The sequence below is a fragment of the Aethalodelphis obliquidens genome, unplaced genomic scaffold (assembly GCF_003676395.1).
Source record: "Aethalodelphis obliquidens isolate GAN/ISIS:26980383/991018 unplaced genomic scaffold, ASM367639v1 scaffold48, whole genome shotgun sequence".
In the NCBI taxonomy this organism is placed as follows: domain Eukaryota; kingdom Metazoa; phylum Chordata; class Mammalia; order Artiodactyla; family Delphinidae; genus Aethalodelphis; species Aethalodelphis obliquidens.
Genome location: NW_020837992.1, coordinates 9,091,643 through 9,103,740, shown reverse-complemented (window position 1 = coordinate 9,103,740; position 12,098 = coordinate 9,091,643). Strand labels below are relative to the sequence as shown.

At 44.3% G+C, this 12,098-nt stretch overlaps 1 protein-coding gene across 3 annotated transcripts in view; it reads right to left on the bottom strand.

The window, feature by feature from the left end:
• FLVCR1 (FLVCR choline and heme transporter 1) overlaps nucleotides 1-3,670 on the bottom strand; it is a 36,643-nt gene extending 32,973 nt beyond the window's left edge. For all 3 annotated transcript variants that reach the window (XM_027082948.1, XM_027082950.1, XM_027082949.1), the window contains exon 1: nucleotides 2,685-3,670. In XM_027082948.1, the coding sequence (XP_026938749.1) occupies nucleotides 2,685-3,422 (738 nt within the window). In that variant the 5' untranslated portion in view covers nucleotides 3,423-3,670. The remainder of the gene's footprint in view (nucleotides 1-2,684) is intronic.
• Between the last annotated feature and the right edge of the window lie 8,428 nt (nucleotides 3,671-12,098).

The following is a 12,098-nucleotide window of genomic DNA, read 5'->3' as shown; positions in this document are numbered from 1 at the left end:
ACGGGTAGCCAAGGCTAAGATGGTGGCAGTGGAAATGAAGAGTAATGAGCTGGGAGACAAGGTAAATTTTGATTGGTGGGGTCATATGGGATAGTCAAGTGGAAATATCCAGCTGACCAGTATCTACATAAGTCTGAAGCTCGTTAATTTATTGAATAAATTTTTATGGAGAATCTACAACGTGCCAGGCACTCTAATGAATGCTGTACATTCAGACGATGTGCCTATTTCATGAAACTTACAACCTAATGGTGGGGATCGGAGAAGAGTAATAATTAACAATTAATATATAAACATAAATATATCAGACAGTGATAAGCACTACATAGAGGATTAAAGTGCAATGATGTAATAAGACAGTGACTGGGCAACTCTAAATGGGATCCTCAAGAAATGCCACTGAATGATATTTAAAATGAATTTAAACTGAGAGCTGAATGATAATAAGGATATAACAGTGTGATCTTAGGAGGAAGAACATTCCAGACAGAGAGAATGTTTTTGCCAAGGCCCTTATGAAAAATGCAAGCTTAGTGTTGTTTAAGGAAACAAAAACATATTAGTAAGGTTTTGTAATCCACAGTAAGGAATTTAGATTTTATTTTAATTACTATGGGAAATCACTGGAGAGTTCAAAGCCGAGCTATGACATGATCTGATCTATGTTTTAAAAGGTTCTCTCAGGAATTCCCTGGCAGTCCAGTGGTTAGGACTTGGTGCTTTCACTGCTGGGGCCTGGGTTCAATCCCTGGCTGGGGAACTAACATCCTGCAAGTCGTGCGGCATGGCTAAAAAATTAAAAAAAAATTTTTTTTTAGAAGGTTCTCTCAGGTTAGAGACTTGGCACAGTAGATGGGTAGTTAAAAGATAGGATTCAGGAATCAGACAGACCTAAGTGTGAATTCTGCTGCTAATTAGCTGTGTGACTTTTGGAAAATAATTTTATCCCTTCAAGTCTCAGCTTCTGTATATATAAAATGAGGAGACTAATAGTTCCTACCTTACATAATGAAATTAAATGAAACAATGTGTGTAAAGTACTTAGCATGGTGCCAGGTTTAGTGAATGCTCAATAATGTTGAATATTACTATGAATGACCACTCCATAATCTAGGCTAAAGATGCATACTTGGGGGTCGTGAGCAAGTGCAGAGCTACTAGAGTCAAGGAAGGATTCGAACACTTAGGGAGAATGTGGGAGGAAGGCCCAGAGGTGTGCCAAGTGTTAGAGGGAAATCTGCCTATGAGAAAACATTTCCATTTATTATCCATGAAATAGATAATCCATAGATATGGAGTTGATAATATTTCCATCATGCTCAATGAAGTATTAATCTTGCATACAATTTCGTAAATGAAAAAATAGTTGAAGGTACCAGTTCCTATCCAAACATGCGGAAGCAACCAACTAAAATATCAGTCACAAATTATTTTGGATATACAACTATATTTCAAGCTATCCCTTCTTCTGTACTTTTAAAGGAAATAAATATAAAGCAATAAGCCCACATGTAGAGTTAGTCTTTACATGGAATTTAAATAGATCTTACTGTGATCTTGAAACAAGTGTTAGACCAGAAGTAAAAGAGTAACCTTCTTTTGTTACATAGCTACACAATATATGTATAAAGAGAGGTAACATTTTTGTTATACAGGTCTTTTTTTTTTAAGCAATTTCTTTTAAAAAGTCTTTATTGAATTTGTTACAATATTGCTTCTGTTTTAAGTTTTGCTTTTTTTGGCCCCAAGGCATGTGGGATCTTAGCTCCCTGACCAGGGATCGAACCTGCACCCCCTGCATTGGAAGGGGAAGTCTTAACCATGGGACCAGCAGGAAAGTCCCTTGTTATACAGGTTTTTAACTTGATTCTCCTCGAGCTGAATGAACACTCGATATAATTTACATAAAGTATCATAGGACTCCATATGCAAAATTTAAATTACAGTAAAAGGACCATTCTGCAATTAAAACACACACACACACACAAATTCTACCTAATAATGCTACTGGAACGCTAATGAATTTGAACCTATGGTGTTGGCAAGTCTAGGAAACAGTTTAATGGAGACTTGGCAAAATAAGCCACGCTTTTGCAATGGATTCTATGATCTATGATTTGTCTTGCATTTTCTTACCGTTAAAATTTGGTAATAGGACTCAGTAATGCTGTGAAGTCTTTATCACTAGATTTATTTAGCGATCATTTACAAATGTCTGTTATGTACCAGGCACTCTGCTGACTGTTAATATATAAAATTAAACAGAAGCTGTTTACATGGACCACTCAAAATAAGAACAAACTTCCCAGAACACAGCACCTTCCTTTTGCAAAGAATACACTGATGACAAAAATAATACCTACTTTAGCCTCATTCATTATTGCACTGACAAGTTTTCTATGATGTTAGGCCTAGATATGGGCCTGTACAGTTAATTACTTTACAGGTAATTCTCAAAGATGACCAGGTAGTCATTTTAAACTGGTTTTGAAAGGTCTGTCTGCACAAATAAATCAAAACCCCTCTTTAATCCAAGACTGCTTCCTATTTTATGACTGCTCACCTCCTCTCCTTCATTTATAGAATGCCTCCTAAGGGTCCATCCATATACCTAGCTCACATGGCCTATGACGTTTTATCTGGTCCTTCGGGATCCGATTTTCATCTATTACCCTAGTCCTTACCTGATTACCTAGCACGGCGGTGGCGCAAGCTGTGGACACCTCCTTGGGCCCAAACCACACTGAAGCGATGTGGGAGGGCAAGCCGAGGATGAACACCTGGGCCACAGAGCACAGGCACTGGCCCAACATGGTGACCCAGAAGAGATGCTGCTGCACGCTGCCGCACTTGATCCAGGCCCCCAGGCAGTTGAGGCCGGAACCGAGCAGGGCGGTGAGCCGCAGGCCTCTGGTATCCAGCAGCCAGGTGGCCGGGAAGATGAGGGGCACGTAGGCCAGCATGTATACCATGGACAGCCAGTCAATGTGCAGCGAGGAGACGTTGTAGAAGCCCTCGAAAACGTTGCTGATGATGCTGTATTGGATCCACTGAAACGCGTTCACCATCGAGTATAGGCTGAAGATCAGTAGCACCAAAAAGCGCCGCGCGGAGAGCGCAGTCCGGGGCACCAGGGTGCCCTCGACCGCCGGCGTCTGCTCGCCGGGGTCCTTGGGCAACAACCGGGCCTGGGTCTCCTCCTCCGGGGCCAGCGGAGTCTTCGGCCTGTCCAGAGCTCCCGAGGCGGCCTTGGGGCTGTCCCGAGAGACCCCATTCAGGGCCAGGCAGCCGGCTTTGGGCCCGTTCTGCGTCTCCGCGCTCACCTTTCCAGCGGGCGCGTCCCCCGGTACCGGGAGGTATCCGTTCGCGGGCGGGTGCCCGTTCGCCACCGTTGTCCCCTCCTCATCGTCGGGCAGTGCCATGCCCCTGGGCTCCCCGGAGCCGCCTGGCGCCCCCGCCCTCCTCCCAGCCCTGCACCCCCAGCCCAAGACCCGAGGCCCTCCCTGCACCCCAAGCCCTACCCCTCGGCCCACTGCTCCTGCGACCCTCTCCCCGGCCGAGTGAGCCTCGGTCTGAGCCGGGAGCTGCAACCCGCGCTGCCTGAGTCCGCAGGCGAAGTCCTCGTTCCCGTGCGCTGCCCGGCGGGCGGTCACTCAGGGCCAGGCCGGGCCGGGAGAAAGCAGCGTCACTGCGCGGTGAAGGCCCGCTGGCCAATCAGCGGCACCCTCGCCCGCCGGAGCCAATCGGGGAGCTTCCGGAGGGGCGGGGCGGGAGTGAGTGTGCGGGGCGGTAGAGGAGGAAGGCCAAGCTGGAGGTTTACGCTAGGTGTTCTCCTTCTGGATGGATGCTGTGGCCAGAAGTCCTCCGACCTGGGCGTGGGCGGGCGGGAGGCGAGCTTTGGATTGGGCAACTCGGGACTGGGAACGAGGGGCTAGGAGAAACGGGGGAGACAAAGAGGCAGACATGAGTCTCTCCACCTAGGGGGGCTCCTCTAGGGACAGGTCTAACACTGGCAGAGGACAAACTTGGCCTCTCGGCCCAATGCAGCTGTCAACATCGGACGCTGCCTTTAGAGCAGACAGGAGCACGTTTCATAAATTCGTGCTGTCTCGGCAGAGGGAGAGCACCGGAAAGCATTTTGATCCAAATAAAGAGATTTCTTCAGAAATCTGCCCTTGTGAAGTTGGAATCTCTGGGACGTGCTGTGCCTGAGCAGGCCCTGTTGCTCAACATTCTCCCTTGCACCAACACTTGCAGTTAGTATTTACTGGACACACATTCAGTGGCTTCCAAGCACCACACTTGCTTTGAAAGGTATGTGCCCCACACTGTCATGGACTCTGGGGAATAAAAAATAAAAATGAGACATATTGCCTACTCTCAAGAGCACACGTAGCCTTGTAAGTGTTCCTGGACTACAGGAAAAGTCAGTCCTGCTACTTCTTGGGAAACTAAATTTGAAGGAAAAAAAAAAAAGACTCCAAGTATTCATTATTAAAGTGGAATTGAAACTAGGGGTATCTCACAATGGATTTAATCTTAAACGGTAGGGCTTCCCTGGTGGCGCAGTGGTTAAGAATCCGCCTGCCAATTCAGGGAACAGAGGTTCGAGCCCTGGTCCAGGAAAATCCCACATGCCGCAGAGCAAGTAAGCCCGTGAGCCACAAATACTGAGCCTGCGCTCTGGAGGCGGGGCCCCGCAGCTACTGAAGCCCATGTGCCTAGAGCCGGTACGCCACAGGAAGAGAAGCCACTGTAATGAGATGCCCGTGCACCTCGACGAAGAGTAGCGCCCGCTCTCCACAACTAGAGAAAGGCTGCTCGCAGCAATGAAGACCCAATGCAGCCAAAAATAAATAAATAAGTTTATTTTTTTTAAAAAGTGTTGCTACCTAGAACTCTAAAACCCAGTACACTTTCTTTTTATTGCCTCTTAACATCATTATTTTGGTAGCATATAAAAATATATCAGATACGTCTCAGTGCAGGTGAAATACTACATAATCCTAAACCTGAAGAAATATGTGCATTTTATATCTTCCTTGGTCATCCTATATAAATTGCACATTCCACTCCTAATCCCCTTCATTTTTCTTCTTAATGCTTAGCACTCTAAAATGTCATTTTGTTGGTGGTGGTGGTGGTTATTTCCTCCTTCCCCACTAAAACATCAGTTCTGTGAGGGCAGGGCTGAAAGTTGTTTTGCTTTGCTGCTGTTGCTGTATACTGAGAACCTGAAACAGTACTTAGCAGTAGGTGTTCAATAAATATTTACTGAATGACTGCAACTAACAAGCATTGGATATTTTAAATAATTACTTATTTTTAAAGTGAATCCATTTCTTTTTTTAAAAAATTGTAAAGTTCCTCTGCAAATATGATTTTCTAAACACTGATTTAGATATTATTTTAGATGACTGAGTGATGTCCTCTGAATGAACAAATAAATGTGGAATCCAAAGGACTTCATTCTTAGTTAAGATGTCTATTATATGGATTTCTGAAAAATGAACTAATTGCATTGCTTAATATTCAGTACAACTCACTATTCATTATTCTGAGGCTTTTTTTTTTAATACCTTCACGAACCATGAAACCTTCTACATAGCTCACACACACACAACAAAAACCTGTTCAGAAAGGGAATCAGGGACTTCCCTGATGGCGCAGTGGTTAAGAATCCACCTGCCAGTGCAGGGGACACGGGTTCAAGTCCTGGTCCGGGAAGATCCCACATGCCACGGAACAACTAAGCCCGTGCACCACAACTACTGAGCCCGCGCGCCACAACTACTGAAGCCTGTGCGCCTAGAGCCCGTGCTCCACAACAAGAGAAGCCACTGCAATGAGAAGCCCGTGCACATCGGCGAAGAGTAGCCCTCACTCGCTGCAGCTAGAGAAAGCCCGAGCGCAACAACGAAGACCTAACACAGCCAAAAATAAATAAATAATAAAATAAATAATTTTTTAAAAAAAGTAATCCAATGGATAGAATTTTATTTTTGATTCTTTTTTTTTTTGATGCATTATTGATGTACAACACATGTTAGTTCCAGGTGTACAACATAGTGATTTGATATTTCTACACATCTCAAAATGATCATCACCAATGAGTAGAATTTTAAACGGACCTTTCTTTACTTGCCCCAGTAGTACCTCCAATCCACATGTTCACAGTAAACATTCAGGTATCTGCAAACTTCTCACCCCCTTCCTGAAACCAAAAAGTGGCAAATTATATTAGGCTTCATTTCCCCATTATCCAGTGAAGATTGGAGATTGTCTTCTACCAGACTGGAAAGATAACTTTCCTTTCTGCACAGAGGCAGCTTCCTGAATGTACTCCTGCAGGGAGGCCATTCTTTCTGATTCTTTAGGCTCCATCTGTTCAGAGATAATTTGTCTTCTCTATGTCCTTAGCAAGAATGATTGGGGTTGGGAGTTGGGAGTCCTCTGAGTGTCCCGGATACCAGTTAGCATCTAACTTCCCTCCATGGTGGACTTCCCTGGCGGTCAAGTGGTTAAGACTCTGTGCTTCCACTGCAGGGGGCACAGGTTCGATCCCTGGTGGGTGAACTAAGATCCCTGCATGCTGCTCGGCGCCACCAAAAAAAAAAAAAAAAAAAAAAAATTTCCCTCCAGGCTTTTACCAGCTGGTGCCTATCTTATTCTTTTCCACCTTGTCATTTGTCTTCCCTGCACTTAACAAAGTTCTGTATCTGACACCATCATCATCTACATGGAGCATACCACCAAGAGGATCTAGAATAGTGGAGAAGAGTATCAGATCTAGAGCCAGGCTACCTGGAGTTGAATTCCAACTTCAGTACTCACAAGCTGTGAGAACTTGGGCAATTTACTTAGCTATTCTGTAATAGTACATGCCTCGTTAGATTGTTGTTGTGAGGATTAAGTGAGTAAATAACACCTCGCACATGGTTTAGGCATTCTTTTTTTTTTTTTTTTTTTTTTTGCGGTACAGGGGCCTCTCACTGTTGTGGCCTCTCCCGTTGCGGAGCACAGGCTCCGGACGCGCAGGCTCAGCGGCCATGGCTCACGGGCCCAGCCACTCCGCGGCATGTGGGATCTTCCCGGACCGGGGCACAAACCCGTGTCCCCTGCATCGACAGGCGGACCCTCAACCACTGCGCCACCAGGGAAGCCCGGTTTACGCATCCTTAGTTACAGTTATTGAGATAGTCTACTATAGTGGTTAAGGATCCAGGCTCCAGAGCCAAATGACCTGGATTCAAATCCTAGCTCTTTGACTTACTAGTTGCATGACTTTGGACTAGTTACTCTGTGCCTCAGTTCCAACAGAGAAAATGAGGACAATATTTTTCATGAGATGGTTGTAAGAAATAAATGGCTAATAAATATAAAGTACTTAAATGGTTCCTTGATCCCTGATGTACAGTAATACTCAGTAAAATATTATCTATAGCCATTATTATCAACTCATGTCTCCTCAAAGTCATATCACATTCTCGTGTTATCTTAGATTTGATCCCATCTTGTCTATTTAAACCTTCTTGGATTGTCCTGGAGCTACTCCAAGATCTTTTAGACGGAATTTATGGTGGCAAAGTCCCTCTCTGGAAGATGCGCTGAGGATGTCCCTAAAGGGCAGTACACAATGGCAAATGCTAATTACTCTTAGCCTCACAAGAGGGAGATTTCTTGTCATCGGAAGTGGCCAGGGCTTCCCTGGTGGCGCAGTGGTTGAGAGTCCGCCTGCCGATGCAGGGGACGCGGGTTCGTGCCCTGGTCCGGGAGGATCCCACATGCCATGGAGCGGCTGGGTCCATGGGCCGTGGCCGCTGGGCCTGCGCGTCCGGATCCTGTGCTCCACAGTGGGAGAGGCCACGGCAGTGAGAGGCCCACATACTGCAAAATAAATAAATAAATAAAAGGAAGTGGCCAACTGTTGAATGCACCACCACGTGACATATCTAGACAAGAGTTAGATGAAATATCTGTGTTGGACTAGGTATGTTGTGGATAAGATTCCCAAACTCCATGGAAAAGTGAGCTATGTTAGATCTAAGATTTTTTCTGACTTTAAGTTTCTATGATTTATGAAAAGTAAGATATTTCCAATGAAAGGATTTGACAAAATTTGTATGCCTCTTTCAACAAAGTTCCATAAAGGAACAAATGGAGTACAGAAAGGGGAAAGTTCAGCAGTATCTCTTTGTATTATCATTTTAATCTCTTAACCTTGCATCTTCTCTCTTGAGGCTTCAGTGGTAGATACTTATGTTCCAGTTTAGGCATGAATCATACTTTATATCATGGATATATAACATAACACGAACCTTAACCTCTGCCATAGAGGACAGTACTGAGAACATCACTTGGCTGGGAGTCAAGATGAGTTTGAGCTACATTATGGATGTGAAAATGCCAAGTCAGACCAATTTGAATGAGTAATAGTTCAGTGATATGAGATCTGAGTGACACCCAGGAGACAAGGTCCAAGATACTATTAACAGTGATGTGGCTATTCCTGAGCAAAGGTTTCCTGAAGTCTAAGAGGGTAAGATACAAACCAGAACAAGGTCCCTAGATGTAAAATCCATGTTTCATGGAGACAGGTAAATTTTAGCAACATTGTTTTCAGTTGGCACCACTATTACCATGTCTGTTCACCTGAGTGGCCAAGGCAATGCTGTTCTACGCTGTGGAAAGGTTAAGTTGGAATAGAGGCATGGAGGAAGCTGGAAATCAGAATCCTCCCGTGGTGTATTTTTCCCCCCATTGAAGTGATTTATCTGTATCTATACGTTACATTCCTAGAAAAAGAATCCTAAGGATTTTCCCTTATGTGTGTTTTTGTCTTGCTTCCTCTTGGTCCATGATGTCAGCTAAGTTCATCAGCACGATGAAACCAAACTGACAGGATAGGAGCAGATTATTCTGCCATTTTTCTAGATCTTTGAGTTACACACCTAATCTAGGGCTGATCACTGCACACTTTAACTGCCCAGGAGGTTCACAATTCTCCCAGCACTGTGATCATCAATGACTTCGAATTTACCAATGTCACCATGCTTCAACATCAGTTAGAAGCCAGGCAATGCCTTTGAAGCAATGCCTAGTAAGGATTTGGCATTTGGGCCTCTTTTTGGCATTGTTGATGCTCCTGAGAGCATCAGCCAGGACATTCATGCCTACCATTGTAGTGGCATGGAAAGATGGTGGAAACCATGTGTACATTTTTGTGCAGATGTGCTAGGGATTTAATTCTGAAGTGGGAAGAGCGTTCTGCCCTAAAACATCTCCACGGATTTACTAAGTTAGATCCTGCCTCTCTTAATCTGGCTTAAAATTTGCCTATTGAGTGATTTAAGTATAACCAATGTCAAATCACACTAAATTATCCATATTACATCTTGTTCCTATTCCCTTTACCTGAATGAATTTATCAGATTTGGCATGTTGGTTTTAAAGATGGTGAGATTCGGGCTTCCCTGGTGGCGCAGTGGTTGAGAGTCCGCCTGCCGATGCAGGGGACATGGGTTCGTGCCCCGGTCCGGGCAGATCCCACATGCCACGGAGCGGCTGGGCCCGTGAGCCATGGCTGCTGAGCCTGCACATCCGGAGCCTGTGCTCCGCAGCGGGAGAGGCCACAACAGTGAGAGGCCCGCATACTACAAAAAAAAAAAAAAAAGATGGTGAGATTCATAACAACAAATTTAAAGAAGAGATTTCCATTCACACATTTACCCCTGATGGCTCCCCTACCCCCAGCCATAGTCATTTGAGCTTATTTTATTTGTTTTTTAATGTTAAGGGAGCGTTTTGTGCTCAGGAAAACAAAAGAAAACATGGTTACTTGTGTTTAAATCAATACAAAATTTATTAAAGTTGTTAATTTCAAATTTCAATCTCAGCTTCAGTGACATCATGTAGGTAGCGTGAAATTGACCATAATGGGAATATGTACACAGTGAAACTGGCAAATGCTACATCTACCAATGCACCACCGCTAAAAATCTAACAAAACAAATCATCTGAAGTATTTTAAACACTACTTACAAACTTAATAAGTCCAAAATTTTTGATTAAAACAGATTTTCTTAAACAGTGAAATACTGTTTGCAAAGAAACTCTTTTACAGCTGTGAGATAATAGAAATATATTATCGGTCTATATTATAATAGAAATATATATATCGGTCTCTGTCACCGCCCCTCACCCCATTCCTGGCACAGATCTCCTAAAACCCTTGTAATTTCCTAGTTGATAAGAGCACTAGGAGCATCTTTTGTTTTAATATTTGGTCTTTCTAGTTCCTAACACAGAGTTGATAAATCCCTTGGAATTTCCCGGGTGATAGCAGTATCATTAGTCACTTTTAATGAGGTACTCTTGGTGGGCTGCTGGATGGGGACTGGCCACCAGAAAGACCAAGCCATGATTAGAAGCTTGGACTTTTCAGCCTCACTTCCCATTCTCCAGAGAGGAAAGAGGGGCTGGAAATGAAATTAATGATCAATCATGCCTACATGATGAAGCATCCATAAAAATCCCAAAAGTACTGGATTAGGAGAGTTTCTCTAACACCCAGCGAACACCTGCAGGTATGGAAGAGTAGTGCTCCTGGAGAAAACATGGAAGCTCCACATCCTTTCCCACATACCTTGCCCTCTGCATCTCTTCCATCTTGATGTTCATCTTAGCCTTTTATAATAAACCAGTAAACAGTAAGTAAACTGCTTTCCTCAGTTCTGTGAGCTGCTCCAGCAAATTAATCGAAACCAAGGATGGGGTCATGGGAACCTTGATTTAGAGTCAATCAATTGGTCAGAAGCACAGGCGACAACCTGGACTTGCATTTATTTGTCATCCGAAGTGGGGAGAGGAGCAGTTTTGTGGGACTGAGATCTTCACCTGTGGGATCTGATGCTATCTCCAGGTAGACAGTGTCAAAATTGAGTTGAATTGTTGGACACTCAGAGGGTGTCACAGAATAGCTTGACATGGAAAAAAATCCCACACATCTGGTCTCGGAAGCGTTGTCAGTGTGATAGTAGTGTCAGAGTAAAGAAGAAACACATGGGAGGAAGAGTTTTCCCTATACAGAGCTTTCCAATAAAAATACTACAAGCGAGGCTTCCCCGGTGGCGCAGTGGTTGGGAGTCCACCTGCCGATGCAGGGGATACGGGTTCGTGCCCTGGTCCGGGAGGATCCCGCGTGTCGCGGAGCGGCTGGCTCCGTGGGCCGTGGCCGCTGAGCCTGCGCGTCTGGAGCCTGTGCTCTGCAACGGGAGGGGCCGCAGCAGTGAGAGGCCCGTGTACCACCAAAAAAAAAAAAAAAAAAATACTACAAATGGGGCACTTTGCTGGCAGTCCAGTGTTTAAGACTCCATGCTTCCACTGCAGGGGGCACAGATTTGATTCCTGGTCAGGGAACTAAGATCCTGCATGCTGTGTGGATCAGCCAAAAATAAATACGTAAACAAACAAACAAAAGGACAAAAAAAACTACAAGTGGAATAGCAATTAAACAAATTAAAATCACAAGTCTAGTAAGTCAGATTCTCTAATATATCAGGGTCTCTTAGCCATTCATACATTTAAACTAACAAAATTCATACTGATTATTACGATTACAAAAACATTACCAAAAATATTATATTATGATTTCTTCATTTTCTTGTAAAGTAAGCAAAAAAATTAATAAACAGAAACCGCAATTAAATAGAGTTGGGAGACCAGCAGGGGGCGCTCTCACACCCTGCAGCAACAGCAGAACGCAACAGGAAGAAGAAAGACTCCTTTCCTGAAAAGGACTCAGCCAATGAAAAGCCACGGACTCTTTGTCTACTATAGCCCTCCCAACTTCTTTCTCCCCTCAGTAAAAGCATTCTCCTTTCCTTACTGTACAGGGAACTTGCATGTGGCTCGCCATGGTTGCAGACCCTGAATTGCGATTCTCTACTGATCTGAATAATCCCACCTTTGCTGGAAAAATATCTAGCAGTCTATTTGTTTCAGGCCAACAAGTCATGCAAACAAAGCTCAATTCAGTCCACTTTGTGAGACCAATACCATCTGGGTCCTCTTCCTTGCCTGCCTCTGGCTAAACTTAC